This window comes from Vanessa cardui, chromosome 8 (genome assembly GCF_905220365.1).
Source record: "Vanessa cardui chromosome 8, ilVanCard2.1, whole genome shotgun sequence".
In the NCBI taxonomy this organism is placed as follows: Eukaryota; Metazoa; Arthropoda; class Insecta; order Lepidoptera; family Nymphalidae; genus Vanessa; species Vanessa cardui.
The window spans coordinates 11,437,411-11,465,134 of NC_061130.1; the positions used below are offsets into that span (position 1 = coordinate 11,437,411).

The following is a 27,724-nucleotide window of genomic DNA, read 5'->3' on the forward strand; positions in this document are numbered from 1 at the left end:
CAATTTATTTAACAACATCAAAGATGGCAAGAATGCGCGTACTTGACAATAATATTATTATTTATTATCACAGTATGCAGTCACGTTGCCCTTCACGCAATACCGTAGTACCGTTTACAGTAACTAGATGGCGCTGACAACGACGAACTTTGATAATTTTAATACATATATATAAAATAATATTAATATATAGTTATTCCGCTTTATTAAAATAGTGTTGTGTAAAAGAACGTTGTTGTGGTAGGGCTTTGTACCCATCTGGGTAGGTATTCATCAGATATTCTACCGCCAAACAACAGTACTTAGTATCGTTGCATTTTGGTTTGAAGGGTGAGTGAGTCAGTATAACTACAGGCACAAGGGACGTACCATCTTAGTTCCCATGGTTGGGGGGTCTATGGGCGGTAGTGACCACTTACCATCAAGTGGCCAATATGCTCGTCCGCAAACCTATATTAGTTCTTATAGATATATGGAGTTTATACCACAATACTGCTAAAAGGTCAATTCTACTAACATATAAAGGTTACATTCCCGATTATATTCCTAACGAAGTTCGACATTTACTCAAAAAATAAAACTCAACTTAAAAACTTAACTGAACTTATAATACAATAGGGTACTCTCGATGGTGATATATAAACTATGATAGTTGATAAAACTTAAAAGAATTTTTCAGAATTTCTGATTTTGAGTCATAAAAGCACATTATTACTTTATTATAATAAATTAAAAAGTCGTAATTTTTAATCTACATGTCACGTGACTTAAAACACGAGCCGCCATAGTGTGACGTAAGCGCGGCAAATACGGTCAGTTCAGTGTTAACTTATTAACAGAAAACTATATCTATCGACTTTAATTACAAGGATTTACTTTAAAATTAAATTAAAAAAATAAAAACAAAGTTAATTTTATTTGCACGTGTTTATTTATTAAAATGCAAACCAGATTTGTAAAAGCAGAAAGCATTTAAGAATATGGATTTATACACGTGTGACGACACCAAAATGATTGACAGCGTTTTTTGCGGGAATAAAAAGGTTTAAATTTTAATATCATTTTCGATCAAGAAAGGGTGTTTATTGTGCCAGAATATATTTTTGTGGCTTTATATGAGGATATATAACATTTTGAAGTACTATTTTAAAAACCCAAAAATACCCTATTACGATCCGATCTCCATCTACAACAGAACAATACTGGATACCGATACCTATTCTAATAACACACGCGAATAGGAAAACGACAGAAAGCTAACGATTAAGTTTCGATTCGATTGCGATAAAGTAACAATTTGTTAGTGGAATTGCAAATCAGAAAGTAGTTGAATACCCCTGTAGCAGAATTTCATTCGACACAAACAACGTAGTTTTTCTATAAATATCGTTAATAAGTGACTAGAGATCGAAACGTGTTACAGATTTTCTTAATTACCTCAACGTGTTGTGGTCAAATATAATGAATCATCGATGACACGATTTTTATTAGGTATTAGTTCGTCTGGTCAGGTAACGTTAGTTTGGTCAATCATTTTTACTGTAGGTAAACAGCTTTGCGGATGATTTTAAAATGCAAAACGCGTTGGGACGGTAAACTTTCTGCGAGCCTAACATAAATTACAAAAACGTTCTCATTAAAATCCTAAGAGTATCAAAAAATATAAACTTGCTTTATGGGAAGCTTTTAACTTACATTTACGCATAAGAATAACGAAAATCATATCTATAACACAATAAGCTCATATAAATCGTCTAGATATTACCCCTAACAAACATATTTCAATCACAGGCTTTGCAAAAAATGTATTCTGTTTTAAGAACTTATTTAATTTACTACTGTTATATATTTTATTAATAACTTATTGATTTAAGTTTAAATTACGTATTAAAGTGTTATTACTTACCATAATAAAGTAAATATCTTAAGTGCAGATGTAAGTGCAATGGTGAGGGTAATATGTATGCTACGAGTTGAAGGCCCTTCCGCGATGACGGTCAGGACTCAGGACTCAGACCAGCGGACTTGGACCATTAAACCTTTTTGAGGGGGACCGCTCGCATAACACTGCTTACTCCAAATTATTACATTAGCGAAATATGTTTAATAATAATCCCAAGGCCCTTGCGACCGAACGCTATCCTAGGAGATTTTAGTGGATTATAAACCCGTATATCCCGGTTCTCACTGGTTTCTCCTTTTATTTTGATAGAGTAAGACGCGCTTAAACGCTTCGCATATTAGTTGTTTACGCGAACATTCTGCGTTTCTTGTTATCTAAGACCGGTTTTCGACGTACCGTTTACGCTTTGTCGATAACCCTAGTCGTTCAGTTATGAACGAAATGACAGTATACCTTAAAGTCAAAGAGTAAAGATATCAATCAGGGTGACAGTTAGGATGAAATAGGTTTTATTATGGACGGCAATATGTATAGCTTCGTGGACTTATCATACTCCATGAAGGATTAATAAAAAGGAAAAAATGTGATAAAACATCTCCTCACATGTTGAATGCATCGTTCGTCTAGAATCTATCTGAAATAATCTAGAAAGTTTTGGGTTTTTTCAGTCCAGAATTCTCAGCAGCAAATGGGATTATAGAAATAGTGTTTACACACTCGTGTTTCAGAGAACATGTAAATCCATTATCCTGCACCTGAACTCCTTCTGACCGTAACGGATGCTGTCTGGGATATTGACTGATTTATAAGAGAGGTTCACTACTTTACTTTATTGTACACCACACAGAGAAAATAAATAAATACAACATAGATAAGCCCTATAACTTAGAGCTCTCTTCTCATAACTCATAGATATGAGCACTATCCTGCGCAAAACTATTCTCGCTGGAGAACCACCGTATACAAAATCGATCAGCAGGACATCATTATCTTGCATATCGATAGCGATAATGATATATCTATACATCTAATAAATTTGGAGCGTCAGTTTGTATTATTTAAATAGCCGCCTCTTACTAAATTCATATGTTTGTTTACATATACCATAATAATTTACTCTATTAAATCTGTCTGTCGGTTTTTTCCGACCTTTATTTTATAATGATATATAAAATAATAATAGTGAGTAAGGTTCACTTTGAACCTACAATATCCAGTACCACGCACAGCCTTCGCGCATGCCACTATTCTGCCAAATATATCACATCAAATCTGCCTAATACAGAATTAATAAAGTATAGTAAAAACTCGATAATAAGTCGCGGGCACAACTGGTTTTGTAATAAAGGGTCACTTATTTCTCCTTATAATGTAATTTAATAAATTCAATAAATTGAAAGGATGTTTGGTTTATTTATTAAATTTTGTTGTTTTGTTACATTAATCTAGATTTTATACATTATTAAATACAAAAAAAAGACTTGTACTCATTGGATGTTCTAAACTAAATTACAGAAAAAAAATCATTAGTTGAAATGAAAACGGCCAAATATTCAAAATTTTGAATTTATCAAAAAATAAATAATGTGATTTCAATCTAAATTTTAATTGGTCGATGGACGCAGATGACACAAAAAGAAACCAATGAGTATTCAGTGTTTAGTCGCTTTAGTTAAGCTAACTTGAGTAAATAATATTATAAAATAATTGACTAGTATATAATAGAATATTTTTGTCTCCCATTCACTAAAAAATAAAATAAAAATTACCATTCACTAAAAAATAATAAAGTTTTTTTTCCATAGAGTTATTATATTAACCCCAGACACAAAGTCAAACAGACTACTGCAAATAATCTTAAATCATTTTATGGTTGAGTTCCTCTTGAGCCTAAAGTGTGTACAGTTTCAATATTTAATGGAAGATTTAATGTTAACAATATGAAATGTTCTACAACACTTGTTATAATTACAAATAAGTATAAAGTATAATAATATTGATTGTTCTAATATTTACCTTCTTATTAAACACACATTTTATTTATTATTCAAATATATGACGAACATAATCTAATGTGCTAAATACTATTATTATTAGAAAACTTGATCACGCCGTTTTTTAAATGTTCTTTATCGTAAATTATACTCCAGACAGCAAATGATATCAAGGCGGAAATAAGTTCAAGACTTTGACCGTCAGACTACTTTCGGTGTCGTACAAGAATAGCCAACATATATGATATATCTACATATATTTACACACTGTAACTCATATTATTTTGACTATTCATATCGTGTTACGAAAGGAAAACATCGTGAGGAAACAATTCATGTGCAAAGTTAAATAGAAATTCTGCCACATGTGTATTCTACCAACCCGCATTGGAACAGCTTGATGGAATATGTTCCAATCCTCTTGCTCACAAAAAGGGAGAGGAGGCCTTAGCTCAGCAGGCAAGGCATTTAAAGGCTGTTGTTGTTGTAATGTTTGGTGTAAAATTTTATGTCAATTTTATGCTTCTCGACTTATCCCATACATAAAATTACCTCCACGTTAAAGTAACTTTGTTAAAAGTTAGTGCTAAATGGTACGAATTTTTAACAAGATATTATTTACAAGATACTAGGCTATCAAATACTAAAAAACTCTAACTGAATATAAATAACTTTAAATTAAACAAAGTAAATACTCTTTTGTAACAATTAATACAATGTGATTTATAATCAATTTATGTAATTGTTGTAATTCAAGGTTGTATTTCTAATTCTTTACAGACCCGTGACAAACAAACATAAGCATGACAACTAGTTCTCTATTTACATTAGATTAACAACCATAGTTGCAAAACTTGGATTGGGTAATACTTCGTGCTACTATGAGGATCTCAAGCATTGTTTATGTGATCATATCAAAATGAAATGACATGAAAAAAAAGGCTACGAATATACATTTTATATTAAAACTATATATATTGCTGTAATATTGTTTCTAAATATGTGTTAACATTGACTATAGTACGATTTTATATTATAAAATATACAATACAAACGATTGACCAGAATACTTCATTCATATTACTTATCAAAACGTCGCAGTCCTTGGCAACCTATTCTTATTTACGCTGTAGAAACCTTCAGATTCATCAGTTATGATTCGAGATGACCCCGTGGTTTGATCGCGTGCATTTTAACCGATTATTCCGGGTTTAGCCCCAAGCAAGCACCACTGAATTGAGAAACCCTTCATGTGTTTAATTTCAACGAAATTCGACCAATGCGCATTGGAGCAGCTTGGCGGAATACGCTTCCTCTTTCCTCTCATCAAACCTTCTCCATTTAATGTATTGTATTGTTAATGTAACATTCAGATACCACTGCAATGGCCATCTTCGACAAGAAGTCTCTAATCCGGCTGCGATATCGTATCGATATAGCTCATATCCTCCTGTGCTATCTTCGTGCTCCACTCGTGGCGTGATGAGGCTCTCCTAAGGGGGAAAAGGTAATATTGTAGGTAATTAATAATTTATTAAAAAACATTGAAGTTTGGCAGAGTTTTGATAAAGAAAATTACAGAAAGCTCATAAACATAAGTGAGACATTTAGATAAAAATACAATATATTGTATCCTAAAAACTCGAAAGTAGAGGCTTGATTTTATAATTAAACTATCCGATTTTTTGCAGCTACTTTTCTTATAGCGATGGAAAATTATTTTCCTTTGACGATTTATGAAACCCCACTTCAAATTCAGAATGATAATATCGCCATTGTTTTATTCATGAATGATAAGTGACAAGAGGGGCAGAAAATATTAAGATTCATTCATAACCTGCTAACGGGTCACGTGGGAGGCGCGTGCGCACCATGCACCTAACACGTTAGACACACATGCGCGTGTCCGATGTGGAAAATCTAAACAACACCGGGAGTGTGTAATATGAATCAGTGAGTTACATAAATATACCTATATTACAATCGGGATACGTCAATTACTACGTAATTGTACCGTTATATTACATAGATAAGGAACAAAATGATAATTATGGGTATTTCTTCTGACTCCTCGAATTGATTTATATGATTTACTATTTTAATTGTACATTTACAATATCAATTGTCATAATAATGAAAGATTAATTTTGGTCATCCTGAATATAATATATATTCAATTAATCGCAGTATTACTTACTAATTAACCTGCGGTATGTACTCTACCTATTTAATTTTTAATGAAATGTTTTAAAAATGGTCTTGTAAGCCAGAACACATTACGGTAAAAGTTGAGAGCTAAGCATACTTAAACATAAATTTATTTTAGGAAACTGATGTCTTTTTCTAAAGATGATTTCGAATTAGGGAACTCCGCCTGAAATTTTATTGAGCGCAAGAGTATGCAAACAAAGGTACAATCATCCAGATTATGAATGGATGGATGGATGGAATGTAAAAAAATTGTTTTCATATAAAGAACTGAAGAAAAACTTTCCTTGACAGTGAATTATAAATGTGAAAATATTATATAAATTTTAATTAATGGTTCGGACTGAAAACTATTTATTTTTTAAAAATAATTTTACAAATCTTTTCTTTAATGCATTCCAAAGGTAAAAATTGATCATTTCCGGTATTAATTTTCTTTTAGTTGTCGTATTATTTAATTTCGAAATAGGCAAAGGTATGTGACTACACAGCCTTGTCTTTAGTTAAAGATCCTTGAGATCAAATAAAATTAATTATAACAATGTTTAGGATAACATTAATTTGTAAAATATGTCATATACGTTTTTTCTACGAAGTCACATAAATAACATTTTAACAATAAGAATAACCGACTTCAAACAAAACACTATTTTAAAACAAATGAATATGCACTAAAAAGTGATAAAAATAATTGCGTATTCAACATATTTTTTAGAGTCCTCCTAAGTAAAATGAAATGAAAAATATTAGACTGTTTAAAAGTCGATTTACGATTATATAACGTAGTTATAGTTATTGTTATATTTGGAGCCGGTGTCAGCCACGGTGCCCTTGTCCTAACAATCAAAAGAAAGAAGGGATACTAGCCCCTTGATTGATCCAGTATATTATTGTATAAAAGGTAATTTATAAAAAACATATTTTTTAAAGTATTCTCGTATTGTTTTTTGATAGTATACTGTAGGGTTTTCTTGGCGAAAGAACTTAAGACTCAAATTCTTCATATCGTAATTTAACATGTTCTTAATATTTATTAATAATAATTCAGGTCTTGCTCGTAAGTACACGTCTTCGAATAATATTATGTCACAAATGTACCATAGCATTGTAATGGAATTGACTCTAATCTTATCCTTAAAGAAGAGTAGTCCACAGTAATTATGACATACGCGGTCAAATTACTCGTATTACGTGCTATTAATGGATTTACACTTTGTACCAAATATCACGAATTAGTGTTCTTAGGTGGCGCGGCGCTTTTTGTTCTTGATCATATTTGAAACTAATGCTATTTAATATTATAATTATTGATGAATCTTTTAAATAGCCATATAATTTTACTTGTTACTAATTTATATAAAATATGTTTTTAATGATCGGTATTGTGAGTTATTAGTCTTATCACATACACGCGTGCACATTAATTAATGTTACCAAGACTGTTTGTTTATGTTCGTTCGGTAATAAATACGCGAACAAAAGAATTGGGGCTTGTATAATAATTAAAATTATTAAAAACGATGTCTTGAAAATGAACACGAGTCAAAACAAACTTTACTAACAATAAATATACATAAAAAAATGATGCGTATTATTTATTTTGCAATGTTTTTGTTTTGATACTTATTTTACTAATTTCTATATACACATACCTACATACATAAAACCCTTATTGTAATTTTACATACCTGATATAAGTTTAAAGTGTTAAACTTGTCAACAAGTGCAAAACGTGACAATAAACGAACTTCACTTCGTTTTAAAAGAAGCAAAGCAACGAAAATGCTAATGATAACACAGCTTGGACATTAAGAAATCGCAATTCGGATAAGAAGTGAGACAACCCTCGGTGGGTCAATTCCCTGATAACCCCTACGCGACGACTCTGCAGACCTCCGACATTCTCAGACGCAAGTGAGAACTTCACCCTTTTACGCCGCTTTTAAGTCTATAAAGGCAACTGGCGCACACAAAAGAAACAGTTCGTCTTCGATCTCCGCCGATGATGTTAATCATTTACGCGTATAAGATCGCATCACATTAGTCACATAACTTCGCTTGCGATGACACACGGCGAGGTATCTGATAAAGTGTTTTGAACGATATTTTAAAAATCCCTCCAAATTGTCGCGCACGCGCTGTTGCTTCACTTTATTGTGATTGGTCGCGAATCAAACGGAATTAAGCAATATGAGTGTAACGCGAAACAGTGTCAGTCGGTCCGCGTGCAACAGCAAGGGGAGCATGATCGTCGTTTCGAATAGACTGCCCTTTATTCTAAAGAGAAATGAGAAAACCGGCGAATTGGAGAGGAAGGCCAGGTAAGTTTGTGATTTTCTATGTCTATCTTAATGCGTGCTTAACTCGGGATTGCCTCGCTGTTGTGGAATGAAACTTATTCATCTCAAAGGGCTCAGGTAAGTCCTGTAACCTATTAATCTTGATTTAAATATAGAAGACCGGTTTGTGCCCTTACTGACCTTCGCTATTATGTGTCTCTGTTAAAAAGCTAATACGTATGATAATCATTTGTGCAAACGTTTATGCAATGTGCATTTGCCGAGTAAAATTACATATTTTCAAAATATTTATAGTAGTTGTATGTTTGTGAAGCGAATTATTTATCAAAATAATAAGCCCTTATTCCAACGTCTGATATACAGACGGTTGTTGTTGGATCTTTCGCGAAACAAAATACATCGCGTAGCGTTCTATAATCCTTGTCAACTATATCTATAAACATTGCACTAAGTATTTAAGTCATTATCTTACAAATAGATCTGATTTATTAATAATAAATGAAATGAGACATAATAATAAGGAATCGTAGAAATAATAAAAACAATTTGATTTTATCTTTTGATAATTATAAGAACAAATAAAAGATATTATTTTATAAACAAACCTTCATCTTGAATCAAGGTGAACACGGAATCATGCCGTGCTATGATGTAAATAAAACTAAATTTATTCATACATGCACGCCATGCCGGCGTACGCAGTGGGTAAATAAACGCTCTACATCTAGTTAAATCGTGAGTGCGAACACAAACTTTGTCAAATGTTTATACTTTGCTATTATATAACCATTCAAAGGAACCTATTTCGTAACTAAACAAGATGCAATACGATATCTTAATAATTTGTTGTCTGTAGTAGCAATAGTTCATATTACAATTACATCATAACCTTATCTGCGCATACACTTTAAGCTTTCGCTACGTATGTTATTCGAATAATCTATAAGAGCCGAGATGGCCCAGTGGTTAGAACTACCCACATTGGAACAGCGTGATGGAATATGTTTGAACCTTCTCCTTAAAGGGAGAGGAAGAAAGGCTTTAGCCCCGAAGTATATGAAATGTTGTTGTTGTTTGTTGATACTAGTAAATATCCATCCAACCATTTATTTGTTCGCCTAAAAAAATATTCTAAACATATAACTTGTAGGTACCAAAATGGCTTGCGTTACAGACGTTATAGACAGAGTTACACTACTACTTATATTGAAACTATTCACGTTATAAGCGTGAATTTCAAGTTTCTGTATTATATTTGGGTGTTATCGAACCTTTTTTTCTATATTACCCAACGATTCGATAGATTTCCACCTGTCGTGATCACAAGCTGATAATGATTTACGATTATTTAGATACGTTTTCAAACAAATATGAATGTTACAACAAATATAGTATATACAAATAGACATTTAAAGTACAAAGCGTTAGTTGTTGAATTTTTTTATATATATTTTATTGTTTGTTCTTACGTAGAACAATAATTTCAATAAATATTTACAAACAAAAAATTAACAATAAGATGTTATGGGATATTACATGACAAATTATACAAATCACACAGAAATATATTTAATATATTACGGTATGTATCGTTATTATGTAGGTACATTTCCCCAAATAGGAGGTTAGGTTAGACTATGCAGCACATTTCGCTTGAGGAATACAGAACGCAATCGATTTTTACTAAAGTGCTTGAAAACGTAAAGTAGTAAGTGTCACAGCAATCTATAGCTCGATAAGTCGATATATTTACGACCTGAAAATAATGAAATACAAAACTAAAATTTCATGTTCAATAATGAGAATAAAAATAAGTTTTTAGCCTAATAAAATAGATATTTTTTATGATAGAGAGGTGCGAAGATTACCTCGACATTTATTGATAATTTCAGTACCTACCAATAGCAGTCTAGACCATTCTACAACAGTCTAGAATGGCTCCAGTAACACAGTGTATAAAAGCAATATTACTATCTTGGGACCGAAACAAAAATTGCCAATTCTTCTTTTATAGAGACCCACCCAGCTTTCCGCGTATGATTAGCAGAAATCGTTTAGATATTGTTCGCTCTAAATCGCACTTGAGTGATAACTCACGTTTTTCATAACAATACCAGTATTGTCTAATAAACGTGTATCATTTAAATTCTCCATTTATACACATTATACGTATTATATAATTATTATTATTCTATCCTGTCTTATGTATTCCTATAATTTAAGTATGTTTAAATTATTCAAAATTATTTTTTTTAAATTATCTGTCAATTTGTCTGTGCAATGCAAGATTGTTGATTAATCAAATGAATTAAAAAAAAGTGGATGTGTGACACTGTTGTTTACACTTCGATTATCATTTGTTGATTTTATACATCAAATGCATAAAATGCGTAGGTAATTTTATTGGTATTTATTATATACCTTATAGCAGATATGAGTCGAATAATTAAATATTTTTCCGAATTTTAAACCAGTTGGCACTTCCAACCACCAACCGAGCATTGGCTTTGTACCTACAACACCATCTGGATATGTATCACTCACTGATCGTATATTCTTCCGCCAGACATTCTTTGTATACTTTTGGGTGATTGAGCCAGTGACCAAGGGACATAACATTCAAATATTATAATATTTCTATTTCTTCATAGTGTATATTTGTGTAACTGTGACAAAATCACATTTACACTTAGAACCACTTTTCGTCTCATACACGATCATCAACAACAACAACAGCCTGTAAATGTCTCACTACTGTTTGGAACATGTTCCATCACGCTGTTCCAATGCTGGTTGGTGGAATACATATGTGCAGAATATCTATGAAATCAGACACATATATGTTTCCTCGCGTTGTTTTTAGAGATGAATTATAAAGACAAATTAAGCACATGAATATTCAGTGGTGCTTTCCTGGGTTTGAATCATCATCGGTTAAGATACACGCGTTCTAACCACTGAGGCATCTCGGCTCGTGATAACAGATCATCACAATTCTTCATTAGCTTCGATTCACAAATGATTCATAACGTTCGTTTTAATGTATATAATAATATCTTAAGTATTATTAATCTGTTAGCTATTAAAAAGCAATATCCCAATGTATTTGTCTTTTCAACTTTTAATCTGGTCACCAGATTATTGCCTGTAGTAGGTAGATAGTAAATAATAGTCACAGTGGTAAATGATGCTTCCAGACTAGATGTGAACATGAATGATGAATAATATGTTACACGATGGATATCAATATATCAATACTCAGTCTTGCCTTGGATAAAATTTTATGCATTTTAACTTTAAAGTGTCATCAGTTTAATTAGAGCAAAGAAGTTCCCACTATTAATAGCTTACACTAAGCTAATTTCTAAAGTGTCCACAAGAGTAATTTGCATTCACCTAGAGTCATTAGTGTAATTAGGCGCATTGGAATTTTCCTACCTTGTTTGAACAGCTTTCTTACTCTTGGTAGGTACTAGCTGTAAAATTAATCCTGTCGTTCGAATAATTAAAAAAAAAAACAATAAAAGTAATTTATATAACAAAGTCTGTTTACCTAGAAACTAAACCGCTGATGAATCAGAATTAATGTTTCAATTTAATTAATTGACAAGTTATATTTATACCACTTGACAACCTATTAAGATTTAATTATATTCTCAAATCAAATCACGCAACGGGTGCTTTAAACGTCTAAATTTCTCGAAGCTGAATTATACTGACACGGACAATGAATACTCAACGGATGCGTTCGTTACACAGATTATACGACAGTGTACATCATATAGACAGCATTTTCATTTTTATTTTTTCTTTTATAAACTGATCGTAATATTGTATGATTAAGCGGTATTGTAAGCAGTTTTTAACAATACGTAAGCCTACTCAAGGGCCTTAGCGCAAAGAATGGCCCAGAAGACAACGAATAAGTGATAGATAATAGCAATCATTGAATATTAGTATTCAAAGAAGCAACACAGAGAGGTCTTCACGGTTTAAGTTTAGGTAAAATACTTGAAATGATACTTATAAATATTTTATGGAATGACATGCAGTTTACTTTCTGCCCAAGTCTTTTAGCAGGTTTAGTGATTTTTAGTTTAAAACAAATTAATTCTACAAAGGTAGTAGATATTTTACGTATTATATGTTGTATATTGTACAATATAATTTACTTTGGAAAAAACTGTTCCTCCAAGTTAGCTACAAAAATGGCGAATCTAAAGTAGTGGTATGGAAACCAAGTTCACATTGTTAGATGAAGCAACGAGACAGTTAGCGAGTACATGTTAGATCGCCGTAATCGTCAAGGTAGGTTTACCCCTCCTGACTTTTCATAACTATGTACGTGAATGAAAAATACATCTCATAGGTATCACGGTAGCTAAAGTAAATTTTACATTTTCAGATTAAATTATTTACGCTTCTAAATATGTATATAACAGCTTTGGGTTAGGTTTAACAAGTGCCCTGACGGCGTCGTCAAGATGCAATACAATAACAAATCGATATGCGTTATAATATTAATGACAGACTTCTTTGCGATCAAAAGATATTGCGTCATTTTAAATCGTTTACGAGCATCCAACGAGATCTTTAGTACGTTAGCCGACAATATTGATTATTCTATATTTAAACATTGGCTCTCCTAATATCCTTCGAAGTCAGGGCACCAGGTGGAACGTTAAAATATAAACGATTCAGAGATATCAAATTATAAGAGTGGCATTATATTTATTGATATAAGTAAAGTAAACTAAAGTAAAGTAACAGTCTGTAAATTTCCCACTGCTGGGATAAGGCTTCCTCTTCCATTAAGGAGAAGGTTTGGAACATATTTTACCACGCTGTTCCAATGCGAGTTGGTGGAATGCACACGTGGCAGAATTTTGGTGAAATTATCCACATGCAGGTTTTCTCACGATGTTTTCCTCCATCGCCGAGCACGAGATGAATTATAATCACAAATTAAGCACATTCATATATAGTGGTGCTTGCCTGGATTTGAACCCTCAATCATCGGTTAAGATGCACGCGTTCTAACCACTGGGCCATCTCAGCTCAGATATAATGGATATTTTAAAGTGTTTTTCATTAAAATAATATAATTATGAGATTATAGTATTGTATAGGTATTAAAATATCTTTGAAAGCTTATAGTTCTCTCGAAATTTATTACTTGCCGTTATTTTTTTTAATTAAAAGGGTAAAGTAGGTCTCGAGACCATAACGCATGAAATGACCACAATCATATTGATTTCGAACACAATCTGTTCTGAAAATTTATTATTCAATAGGTTTTATTGACTTATATATAGATTATTGTTTTCACCCATTTTATCTATAAACTAAATTGGTATTAACTATAATACATAACCTAAATTATCATACTTCGCTATTTGTATATCAACTTTTTAAGTCAATGAATTATATTTTCAGGAAAAAATACGATATCATAAATAGTAACAGAAAGTAAGATCACTTATATGTACCAAAAATAGAAAAAGACCTAAAGTCGTTCCTTGTGAAACACTTATTACTAGTATAGGTTCAATAGACTATGCCTTTTATGGAAACTTGTAAAATTCTTTGACTTAAAAGTGTACAATGAGATTAAGACAAAACCGTTATGTATATTTAAAATAGTAACGTAAATTATAAAATAGATTTTTACATTAAAGTTTAAAGTAAGCAACCAGTAGGGAAATAATTATTTTGACTAAAACGTATTACATTTTTTTTTTTTTTTTTACCTTTAACTGAAACATTATTATGGCCTCTATATTATTAGTTTCGTGGAAGTCAGAATTTATAGGAATTGTTTTATAAGTACATAAAATCGTACTGTGCATCCTGGGTGAAGGCGCACGCGGATTCCGTAAAGCACGTAATCCTCGAACTGCTGTGCAGACTGCGAATGGACTTGCAAATACAAAATACGAAATTCTAGGTTGACTGATCCGCGTGCTCCGTTCGTCAACCAGGACGCAAACTTAGTTAACACCGAAGTTTTATTATTTATTATTTCATAAACACAGTTATCCAAAATTCATAATTACGGTAAACATTGTTTCATAATAAAAATATTCTTCTTTACAGCGCCGGTGGTCTTGTAACTGCGGTTGCGCCTGTGGTCATCCGTGGAAATGGCATCTGGGTGGGCTGGGCTGGCATACACCTGGACAACACTAACGAGAAGATTCCGGAATCCGACCCTAATGACAAGACTCCGACCGCTGGCCTGCTTTCTAGTAAGGTGAATAACTAGACATTTAAATTCTAATTTCGTACAAAGATCATAAAGATAAAAATGTTCTGTATTTTGTTAAATATTGTAGCTTTTTGAAAACATAAACTAACAACATTTATAGTGTTATTATTTGAAATAGGCACAGAGTATAATGCACAATAAGGGGTATAAGCACGTTTACTACAGTGTATTAAAATAAATAAATTAAAATTATATGGTTTTTAAAGGTACAATTGATTATAAACATTAGAAAATTATTTCCTAAAATTACCTACCATATTATGTGATGAAATAATTAAAAACAGAACACATTTAATTTGACCTAAACATTATTTCAGATAAATATTATCTATTAACTTAAGACAAAAAAAGTGTTTATAACATAAATTAAAGTGTCTAATAACGATAAGAGGTGAGCAAAACAAATTTGGCATAACGAATAGTTTCATAACATTATTACATAAACTAATATTTAGTAAACAATTCCAGCTTTATAATGAAAAGACATCAATTAAATATTTGTAAATAGGTCTTTGACCGTTGAAGTACATAACTAAGATTGTTAAATTAATAAAATTACAAACAAAAAAAGATTAAAATCCTTGATATGGGCGTGACTAATTTCAATACTTTAGTATTGTTATTTTTTAAATATACGTATACTAAAATGTCTGTTTGTCACAGTACATATACCAAAATGAAACATTTTTACAATTTTTGTTTTTCTATGTGTCTATCTGTTTATTCCACCTAATCTCTTACACTTAAATATGAAATTGCTATCCGCTCTACCATTATTTTCCACACTTTGTAAATACAACTATGTTGAAGGTAATATAATACAATAGAAGATAATGACTTAACCATTATCTGATAGTTAAAAGAACGGAGTAGCATAAAGTCAACGTGTATAATATAAACGTGTATAAAATAATTATGTAACGTTATTTTAAACATTAGCGCTATACATCACAGCTTCACTCGATGAAATTAAAAAATAAACTATAGAATCTCAGTAAGTCATACTACTAGGAAGATTCGTGCGATATTAAATTAATCTGTAATGACAGCTAAGCCTTTCCCAAGGATAAGCGAAACCCCTATTTTTGACTTATAGTAATTGGTAAATGTTCGACTTAATGAGGTTAAGATTCTAATCAATCTTATTTTAAGTAATAGAGTCGATATAAGTAAAAAATGTCATCCTTTACAAGGTTTGGTGTTATTTATTGCAAACTTACACAAATTACTAAGACGTAATATTTTTCGGTAATATTATTAAAATGTGTACTGAAATATGTACCTTGAAGAGAAATACTGATAATGCTTATTACGTCTCATGAAATCACAAATTTCAAGTAGTAGTAGCTTGAAAGGGCATTTTTCCCAGGTAAAAAGGATGGTTCTTTAAACGACGCGATTCTACATAGACGATGAATCAGGCAACTTGCGATCATCTCGTTAAAAACAATTGTAATACTTAGTTTATGGCGTCGCTACGATAGTTTAAGATGTACCTACATTGAGTGACGATCATGACATACATGTTAATATATAATGTATTAAAGTATTCCTATATTAACTCCAAGAATTTTGGTAACTGAGGCACCAAAGGTGCTAAGTAATAATGGCTACAATTACGATGACGTTTACTAGAGTTAAACTAATATTTGCAGCAAATTGTTGTATTTAGAGTACAAATTAATATGGATTATGAGGCGCGTATTTTATAGCTTCCTACTAAGCATGCGTAATGTACAACAGTCTAGCTAAATTCTACAGCACAATACCCCCGTATTGTGCTCTAGAATTCTTGGCACGAACCTCGTATTATAAAAACTTTGTATGTATTTTAAAAATCCCCATGCGAAGTCAAAACGTGTCGCATACTATAATAATCTATATAGCTACGTAGCTAATTGCTGATATTTTCTAAGCTATTAAGCTTGTCAAGTGTGGTTTTTATCTAGCGATAAATAAATTATTATATTACACTACTTTTTGACTTATTACTTTTACATCATCAATAATAATATAATCAATATAAACTATGAGTGCGTCGATTAAAAGTACAAATTAACGCTACAAACTACGCAGTCAGTGTATAAAACTTCACCATCAAATATAAACCTTGCAGTGAACCTTCTTTTATACTTTTTTAACATTTTAATAACAAAATTTTCATAAATATTATATTTGCATGTTTCCTATAGTTAGATCTGACAGGGACAGACCAAAAATACTCAGCAATGTTTATTTTTGTTACACAATTTTAGTACACATTTATATTAATGTCTCTAAATAATTTTGAAATAGTCAAGACCAACTTTGATGAAGATTATTTGCTACATACTCTAATCTCGCTTAAATTTTTACTAACTACCCATAGACAACTGACGTAACGAGTAAACTAATTGTTACAGATCGTCGCAATTCACTCTGAACCAAAATTATTTGATAGCTACTACAATGGTTGCTGCAACGGTACTTTTTGGCCACTATTCCACTCAATGCCGGACCGTGCCACATTTATTGCTGACCACTGGAAAGCCTACATTAAAATCAACGAGGAGTTCGCTGAGAAGACTGTTTTTGCACTGAAACTCCTTAAAGAAAACAAAGAGAAGAATGGCAGTTCACCTCCAATTGTATGGGTGCATGATTATCACCTCATGTTAGCGGCTAATTGGATTAGACAGCGAGCGGAAGAAGATGAAATAAAATGCAAACTCGCATTTTTCCTTCATATTCCATTCCCGCCGTGGGACATATTCCGCCTGTTTCCATGGTCAGACGAAGTGCTGCAGGGCATTCTCGGTAAGAAATCCTGCATAAAAGTCATACTTTGAATTTACAAAAAATATTATGTATTAATAGACTATTTTTAATGTTCGCAGGATGTGATATGGTCGGCTTCCACATAACAGATTACTGTTTGAACTTCATTGACTGCTGTCAGAGAAATTTGGGTTGCCGAGTCGATAGAAAGAATTTACTGGTTGAACTTGGTGGCCGTACAATTTGTGTTCGACCTTTACCAATTGGTGTACCTTTCGACAGATTTGTCTCTCTAGCGCAAAACGCAAAACCAGTGCTTTCTACAAGTCAAAAAGTCATTCTGGGAGTCGATAGATTAGATTATACCAAAGGATTAGTGCATAGACTGAAAGCTTTTGAGAGGCTATTGCAGAAGTATCCAGAACATATCGAGAAAGTGGTGTTACTACAGATTTCAGTTCCATCAAGAACAGATGTCAAAGAATATCAAGACTTAAAAGAAGAAATGGATCAATTAGTTGGAAGAATTAATGGAAGGTTTACGACACCTAACTGGTCACCAATCAGGTATGAACTAATTCAAAAACCAATTTATTTATAAAGATGAATTGTTGGTTAAAAATATTTTTATTAGGTATATATATGGATGCGTTGGTCAAGACGAACTCGCAGCCTTCTACCGTGATGCTGCAGTCGCTCTGGTAACACCACTAAGGGACGGCATGAATCTAGTCGCTAAGGAGTTTGTCGCTTGCCAAATTAACAAACCTCCAGGAGTTTTAATAGTGTCGCCTTTCGCCGGCGCAGGAGAGATGATGCACGAAGCACTAATATGCAATCCTTATGAACTGGACGACGCAGCTGAAGTTATTCATAGGTGTGTATAAAGAGAAAATAGCTACTCGGTTTTTTGTTGTTTTGTCTAGGTTTTATTTTATTAAATTTATTAATTTATCGTACAGGGCGCTAATAATGCCAGAAGATGAACGTACAGTTCGAATGAATCATCTCAGACGGCGAGAACAGTTGAACGATGTTGACAGCTGGATGAAAGCATTCCTCAAGGCCATGGACTCGCTGGAAGAAGAGGCTGATGATATTGGAGCTACCTCCATGCAACCTGTCACTATTGACGACTTCGATGAATATTTGTCAAAGTAAGGAAAACATTCAAACATATACAATAATTCGCTTTTAAAATACTAAACCAATGAACGGCGTTGGAAGGTATTATTAACATACAAATATGTATATTTTAATCTAATTCTTTAAGAAAATGTTTTTATAATTTTAGTAGCGATTAGGCTTTGTGTAAACTCGTCATTACATCAAAACAAACATCAGTTCTTGTAATGGCAATTCTTTGCAATAATTCATTTCGTTGTCAAGGATGATAGGCCATGTACACTTAATAATTAAGCACAAGGATGTCATCTTAATTCCCATGGTTAGTGTCTTGTTAGTCTGACATGATGGTATAAAAAGAGTTGTGACCATGTACTTCGTAAAACCTTTGAAATATAAGTTTTTATAATTTATATTTATAATATAAACACCAGTACACAGGATTTTTTTTTATTTGTTTTGTTTTATAAATATTATAGTTCTGAAATTAAAATAAATGACAAAATGAAATGACTGAAATAACAAAAATCTCCTGTTTTTATTATTCGAACGACTTACTTATTTACTTATTTTCATTTAACGCGAACGTCTTTTATTATTTTTAAATCCATACGAATGACGATCTGAAATCGATTATATTTATATGAAATCGGATACTATAACTAAATATGAGTTTATTAAATGTATAATTATAATAAAAATGCAACTGCATAATTAGGTACTTTTAACGTATTAATCATGGTAAATGAGACCTCAGGACACATCATCTTATAAAATAAACTCTTACTATTTACGATTTGACACATACTTGTAAAGTCTATTATTTCACTCTAACCCTTACATAAAAATTACTATTATTATTGTATTTAATATGCCGCGCAGTATTTTCAAGATAATAATATTACTTTTAATTGTTTATTTTCAGATACATCGGCTACACGCAGAAGCTCGCCCTCCTATTGGACTACGACGGAACCTTGGCTCCAATAGCGCCACACCCGGACCTGGCGACCCTACCACTGGAAACCAAACATACATTACAGCGTCTTTCCAACATGTCCGATGTATACATTGCTATTATATCTGGACGAAATGTCAACAACGTGAAGGATATGGTAAATTGATAAAATATTAGTTTTATTCTTGCTTCAAATTATTTAACAAAACATTTCAGAAGTTTTTAGCATACGCCATTTTTTTTACATAAATCTGATAATGTTAGGCAAATATTGTCTTTTTCGGTGCCAATATAATTTTATAGATACCTACATAATGAAATAGGTGCAAAAAGCAAAAAAATCCGTTTTAATAAAAAGAACAGCATGACTTGCATAATTGGAACTAGTGCACAATTTAAATAAACACAAGTGATGTAAATCTTCCTAAATGTAGAATCATTTAGTTTGTTGTCCAAGATATCATAAGTAGGCAACCAAGAACGTTCGTTACGTCAAATGTTTGCGAAATTAATAATAACAATTCATATGATAAATACTGTACCTACCTATCAATGAACTCGTAAAATTGGTATCATAATTTTATCACTGTCAATATTATTTTGACCCGTAAAAGTAAAGAGAGAAAACTTTTAACTTACTTAATGTTTTCCCTGTAATTATTTATCTCCGAGTTTTAATAACACACGATTACTTTTATACCTATAGTGGATGAACTAGTAACATTAAATCAATATAAAGAAATGTTCTGTATAAAATAATTTATTATAAACACGTTTTGTGTTTACAGTTGAATAGATAACTTAATCTTATAGCCTATGGGCACAGATATATTGTACGTATTGGCAAGTGGACCCCTGTGTAAATGTTCAGAAGCGCACATGGCCCGTAGGAAATTTAAACCATTCCTTACATAAACAGTAACAGCCTGTAAATCTGCTGCTGCTGGGTTAAGGCCTCCTCTTCCTTCGATGAGAAGGTTTGGAGCACATTCCACCACACTACTCAAAAGCGACGCATGCAAATTAGACACATGAAAGGTTCCTTACGATGTTCTCCTTCACCACCATGCATAAGATGAATTAGAAATCAATTAGGTATATAAAAATACAATTGTGCTTGCCTAGGTTTGAATCCGCAATCATTGGTTAGGATGAACGCATTGTAACTACTGTCCATCTAGGTTTCCTAGCAACGCCATCCTTAAAAACTATAATGTTATATTCCTTTGGCCATGGTGGTCTCACTTATCAGATTTCCTACCACTAAACAACATTACTCAGCATTGTAGTGTTCCAGTTTGAAGGGTGAGTGAGCCAGTGTTACTACAGGTACAAGGGACATAACATCTTAGTTCCCAAGGTTGGTGGCACATTCGTTGTGTAAGGAATGGTTAATATTTCTTACAACGCCATTATCTATGGGTTGTGGTAACGACGGTTAGTAGTCGGAAAAGAATCGGGAAAATAACTTAATCGTTATAAGTTAGTAGAATTTGTCCCCTTGTAATGTTAAAGCTTAATATCATGGAAAGCGGATTAATTAAATATATCTACTTAACTGACGTATTTGCCGCATTTAACCTTTGTGTATTTGTGTGTGATTAAACTCCTTAGCTACTTAACAGGTAATAATCTTACCCCACACCTAGAATTCCTGACTAATGTATTTGAATTAACTGAATTATTAATGATTAATGAGTTTTAATTCATGAGCTAATCTACAAGATACAGATCTCATTATCATTTCTAGATATAGATTATAGATATAATTGACAATTTCCCTTATCAGAAATGTTTTAATGCATTCGATGAGTTAAATAGTTAAGTCTAAAAAATCCTTTTTTCTGCTGTCATTTACGATGTAAATATTTCGGAAATTTTGTTTTTATAAATTATATAATAATATGCAGGTATATCTCAAATTAAATTAGGTATTGAAGGGTCATTATCAGTTGACCAAAAATGTATACAAGTGACCATGATTTAATTATAATGAAAATATGAAGTAAAAAAAATATGAAATTTATTATTTTTAAGAATCAGGTATTTCTCGACTGACAAAGATTGGAAATATTCATTTACATATAATAAACGTTTGTTTTCTTATTTTTATGTATAATTTGTTTATGGTTTAACAAACGGTATTCCTTAAGAAATATTTCGTAATATTGTACGAATAGTATTACACGAGCGATTTGTCTAAAAATTGATTAATAGGTAAATATTAGTTCTCAGATCCTGTTTACATTTTCTATTCATTCATGGAATTAAACTGCAAGAAGATAAGTCTCAGAGACATCGATGGCCTTAGATCGGTTCGCAATAACAAATCTTATCGAATGAACTTTGGCTGCTACTATCTTGAATTCGTATAAAAATATTTATATTGTCGAGTGCACGGTCAATATCCCAGCTGTAACCGGGTCTCAGTATCTGTTGGCTGTTGCGTAATAATTCTAGAGGCCGGACTGGCCGTCATCAATTATGTTGACTATTTGTGTTGTACAAATCGCGTGTATTACTATCTAACTTGTAGTTAGTTATATCTAATAATAACATATATATTTGTGCTATGTCATAGGTATATTATAAGCGGTGATTATAGTTTAGGTACTATCCTCTCCTTATTGGTTCATCCACATTCGTATTCATAAATGTTTATGAAAGAGGTGATATATGTTTATTGGAATTATTTATTGATTCTATTCATCGTTAAATATCAATTAATATTAGTATTAAGTAGTATAAAGTTATAGACATAATTTGAATCGCCCCAATTAAGAGTATATCAACACAGTTATCTCGCTTCTCATTTTCCTTATCAAAGTAGATGAGATGGCATGCAAAATAATGACAATAAATGAAACTTACATTTACAGGTTGGAATTGAAGGTATCACGTATGCTGGTAATCACGGTTTGGAAATCTTACACCCGGACGGTAGCAAGTTTGTTCATCCCATGCCAATGGAATTGCAAGATAAAGTGGTAGAACTTCTTAAATCCTTGCAGGAACAGGTGATACTTTAACTTTAAAGTAATAGTTGTTTTATGTTTATATATGTAGAAACATTATGTAACAAAATAATTATTTTGCTGGACATAATATTCACAGGGACAATATTAACTATGACAGAATAAATACATTCATATTAATAGCAAATTCAACTACTTAACCAATATATTATTGTAAATCTTCGAATCAAATCTGCGACAGGTTTGTAGAGACGGTGCCTGGGTGGAAAACAAGGGAGCTCTCCTGACATTCCACTTCCGCGAGACTCCGGTGGCCAAGCGCGCGGCGCTGGCGGACACGGCGCGCCGCCTCATCACGGCGGCCGGCTTCACGCCCGCGCCCGCCCACTGCGCCATCGAGGCGCGCCCGCCCGTCCAGTGGAACAAAGGTCATTTTACAACTTGCCATTCTTGAACACTACCTCATGAAAACAAAATAGCAATTCGATACAAAGCGTGCGCTCGTGCTTGTAAAAAGTTGCTTTGTTTTCTTTATTTGATTGTTTTTGTAAATAAATTCTTATTTAAGATAAGGAAGCCGTATTATATTCTATTTGGAAAACACGTAGATTTTTTTTGTTCTGAGTCTAAACTGTCTCCGCTGGTATTAGCATAATGTACCATCTTTTTATCGAATTTTCTGTTTTGTTTACATACCTATTTTATGTGTATTATATACCAACAAAACAATTGCTTAATTTAATAGAATCAAATTCATAATACAACAAATTCCTAAAGAAAAGTGCTTGTACCTTCATCTTCTATACTAGTAATAAATCTGTAGAGTTGTCAATTCTGTACATGAAATATTTTTCCAAAATAACTATCAGGGGGTGATCAGGGGTCGATACTGATGGCAAAAATGCAATCAATAAAATTTTTGTCTGTCTGTCTGTCTGTCCGTATAACCGTTATAGAAACAAAAACTACTCGACGGATTTTAACGAAACTTGGTAAAATTATTTTTCATACTCCTGAGCTGGTTATAGTATACTTTTCATCACACTACAGTCAATAGGAGCAGAGCAGTGAAGGGAAATGTCGGGAAAACGGGAGAAATTACTCCATATTTTAAGCTTCCGTCGCGTGTACAACCTTAATGGTTAAAGCTACATAGAAATTGTGTATAACGGAAATGTTCTCCTTAAAATTATATAAAAAATATCACATGACAGCCTTTGTCTATCTTTTATGGTTGACTCACAATAACACGTGTCACTCCCAATAGCTTAGTAGTTCGAAGCTTTCTGATTATATTTGTCTACTCCTGCGTTTATAACACTCTCAATCATCCCAAATTAAAAAAAAATAACAGTATTAACTATTCCATAAAAATTGAGAAAGTGATTATTTCATCCGTATCATTAAAAATAATCAACAGATGGCCCTTACGACTATTACGATGCATTTATACGTCGATCAACTGATAAGTATAAAATATGAAATAAAAAAATGCAAATCATTGATCATCATTGAATAAAATAATTTATATAAATAGAAACTACCATGACAAATGAAGAAACAAAAGATCGGAACATCAACAATATATGCGTCATCCAAAAGAGCTACGGAAACAACATATCAACAAGAAATACGTTTAGAAACAAATAGAATCCGAATTTCTACTTTGAGAGTTGCCAAAGCAGTTAGTCAACGTAATGATCAACTTTCAGATCTTCGAACAAGAATCTTTATTAAGAGATACTGAAAAACCTGACGAGCGAGCCCAACGACTGGATGATCAACAATTAAAATAGACTAAGTCAAGGACTAGAACCAATCTCAATAAATCCCGACGTGATCATTGGTTCAATGAATATAGTATGCCCATATTGTCACGCTATAATGTTTAAAATAAACTGCTGATATAGTGCTACTCCACTGACAAAAACGTCTTCTTAATTACGTTACGGGAACTACTGAGGAGTCTGAATATTTCCTTCAGCATATTAGAAATTACAATTCTTGCTTTGAAATAACATCATTTGGAGCAACAAATATTGTACAATACAATAATTTCGCGTCTACGTTTAAAGTGTATCATATGATTGGTTCACTTCTTACAGTATCTAAATAAAATCCAGATTCTGGACATTTATTCCATGGACACCGTAGAAAATATTGATTTTCGATGCATGTTTAGTACCACAACTAATCGAGAAATCATCGCTAAATTTAGGATTATGCTTTATGATAATAAATGTTTAGTTAAAAGATTTTAAAACTGCTCTAGAAGGTGAAACAACAAATGATTCAAAGTCATTATCAATGCAGATAGAACGCCATTGAATGCAGATCATGAAAGGCGTTTTAATGCTGCCGTAGTTCCTGAAGTCACAGCTGTAGTTGTCGGTACAGAAATTACAAAACGAGGTATTGTTATCACTAAGCGACACAAAAAAAATCAAGGTGTCGCTGAAACACATCAATAGTATGACAATTATTACGATTATCCAATTATGTTTATGCGAGCAGATGATGGATATAATCTCGGACTGTATCAAAATATTCTCACGAACTTCTGTGACATCGAAGAGTTAGTTGTATGGATTTTTTTGCGTATCGTATAATGATTAGAGATAATCAATCTAACCATATTCTGAAGTGTCGTCAACTGTTTTAACAATTCATTGTTGACATGTACGCTATGGTCGAGAACGAACGATTAAACTACATTCGATACAACCAATCAAAACTCTGAGCCAAAGAGTACATTTATTTACGAGATACAATATCGAATGACAAAGTATCTGCTGATATTGAACAAAGATCTTCGTACAGTGGAAGTCCAAGACATATGCACGAATATACTCAGGATGCTTTGACGTATGTTCGCAAGTATTGACAAGGTTGTAAATGTAATAACATTGATATTCGATAGGACCGGATAAAAAAGGACGTGTTGGTTGGATGCAAACATTTACAGACTATAGAAATTTAATTAAAAATTTCATAGTACCTATATAACATCGTATAATTTTATAGGTGTTTTGACCAATCTGCAGCCTATCGAGAACATCATTGAAGAAGATGAAATAGATGACGAATATTAATTTTTTTTTTTAAGAATTTGGCTAGATGTCGCATTTTTTTTTCTCTTTATTTGTTCCTTTATTATTTGTACATTGTTGATGATCAGTAATTAATTACAAAATGAAAAATTAAAATTGTTTTTCTGCGACTAATGCTCAGCGAAGCGGGCGGGTATAGCTAGTAAATAATATATATTTTGACTTTAATCGTATAATATGTAATATAAACATCTTTATCGTCAAAATAAAGGAATTATTGTATTAAATTATAATCATCAAAAAGTTTACATTAAGTTCAATGTTATCAATTATTTTACAGGTCGTGCATCGATTTATATCCTGAGAACTGCCTTTGGCCTGGACTGGAGTGAAAGAATAAGAGTTATATATGCTGGTGACGACGTCACCGATGAAGATGCTATGCTAGTAAGTAGATCAAAATTCACAAAAATATTTATTCACAAAACTATCGAACAGTACAAGATAATATAAGAATAAAAGGTTTATGTATCTTATAAACAATGACCTTACCACATAGCCCTGTAACAAAACAGAGGTAGTTATTTATTGAAGCAATATTATATTTCAATGGAATCTGAACTTGTGACGTCATCCTCGTTTCATTTGACAACGAGTACTAATCATAACAACTTTTTCTCTCTTAGGCTCTCAAAGGTATGGCAGCAACATTCCGCATCGCATCGTCGAATATAACCAAAACCTCAGCCGAACGACGTCTGTCGTCCACCGATTCAGTACTGGCAATGCTGAAATGGATCGAAAGGCATTTCTCGCGACGTAAGCCCAGAGCTAATTCACTAACATACAAGAATGCAAGATTAGCCCGTGATACCATGCAAATGCACATGTCCTATCAGTTACCCACAAGGTCGCCGAAACAAACGCCCCCTCGCACACCGGATGTAATATCAAGCGGATCGGAGTCAAGTTAATCATTGTTCCCATGCGTTACAAAGAAAACGTTAATTTAGATGTTTCTAAACAAATCTTTTCGAAATAACGTATTAGATTTATATTCTTACCTAAGCATATAAGCTTAGAATAGAACAGTAGAACAAAATATTTGTCTCAACTATTGTTTGAAACGATATGTATTCCACATTGGGCGCGCTTAATTATTTTAATGGTTTGTCAGATGGATGCTTGTATAGGACTGTTGTCCTATTTATGTGATAGAATAGTGATATATTGTTTCTTTTTAATTTAGACTTATTGTAGACAAAGATATCAAAATTATGCCAAATAATTTATACTCGTATATTTTCATAATTAAACAAATAATTATAAATTATTATTTTCTTTTATACTGATCTGTTAAAATGTATGTAGTTTTGAAGACATTTACTTAGAATTTTTACAAACATGTTTTGTCTGGCTTTTGTTTGAACATTTTGGTCATTTTCGTTTGTTCACTGCTTGTTAAATTACAGCTTATTATTATTTTGTGAGTGATATCTTGTATAAATGAAATGATTATGATTTAGAGATACTATTGTATATCCTAATCATTTAATATACCATTTAAAAAAACCTATTAGTATAAACGTACATACATATTACGTAGCAAGTAATAACTATCGGGAATTTGAAATTATGCATTCCACAATAAGAACACTCAGTGTTAATGTAAAATAATTAATAATATTACTCCATTTAATTTATTAAAATATTTATCGTATCTAACTTTAAAAGCACAATACATAATTTATGTCTGATAATATTTTAAATTTAATGTGTAAACACTACAACATCTCTCTCACTTGGTAATTGTAAAAAACATTTATAATATCGAACACGAATTTAATCACGTGTGGACACAAGAGAAAATAATAAACAACTAGTCTAGAATTAAAATTTGATTTAATCTAAAAGTCTGTAACTGTACTGATTGTCTCGAATTTCCATAATCTATTGTATTTTTATATACATTTATGTTTATAATATATGAAATAAACTTTACAACAGACGAAAAATATTTTTTTATTTATAAGTATAAGTATGTACAAAAAATGTTAATACAGTTATTATATAAGTGATATATAATTAATTATGTACGATACCTTTTAATGGAATGTTTTAAATTAATTTTAATGTGGACATACCACGACACTAAAAATGCAATTGGTATTTTGACATACATTTTC

The 27,724-nt window shown here is 32.1% G+C and overlaps 1 protein-coding gene across 1 annotated transcript; it reads left to right on the forward strand.

Moving 5' to 3' along the window:
* Positions 1-8,065: 8,065 nt before the first annotated feature.
* LOC124532098 (alpha,alpha-trehalose-phosphate synthase [UDP-forming]) lies at positions 8,066-27,553 on the forward strand. Its single transcript, XM_047106779.1, has 11 exons — positions 8,066-8,426; positions 14,502-14,658; positions 17,076-17,469; positions 17,550-17,997; positions 18,065-18,307; positions 18,393-18,587; positions 19,481-19,670; positions 22,393-22,530; positions 22,730-22,916; positions 25,879-25,985; positions 26,225-27,553. The coding sequence occupies exons 1-11, from the start codon at positions 8,296-8,298 to the stop codon at positions 26,510-26,512; spliced, it is 2,478 nt and encodes an 825-aa protein (XP_046962735.1). The 5' UTR covers positions 8,066-8,295; the 3' UTR covers positions 26,513-27,553.
* The last annotated feature ends 171 nt before the right edge of the window (positions 27,554-27,724 follow it).

Excerpts from the sequence above, each read along its gene's own strand:
- LOC124532098 (XM_047106779.1), top strand. The coding sequence starts at position 8,296 with ATGAGTGTAACGCGAAACAGTGTCAGTCGGTCCGCGTGCAACAGCAAG. Across the intron at positions 8,427-14,501 it reads GAATTGGAGAGGAAGGCCAG|CGCCGGTGGTCTTGTAACTG; the intron begins GTAAGTTTGTGA and ends TCTTCTTTACAG. Across the intron at positions 18,588-19,480 it reads TTCGATGAATATTTGTCAAA|ATACATCGGCTACACGCAGA; the intron begins GTAAGGAAAACA and ends GTTTATTTTCAG.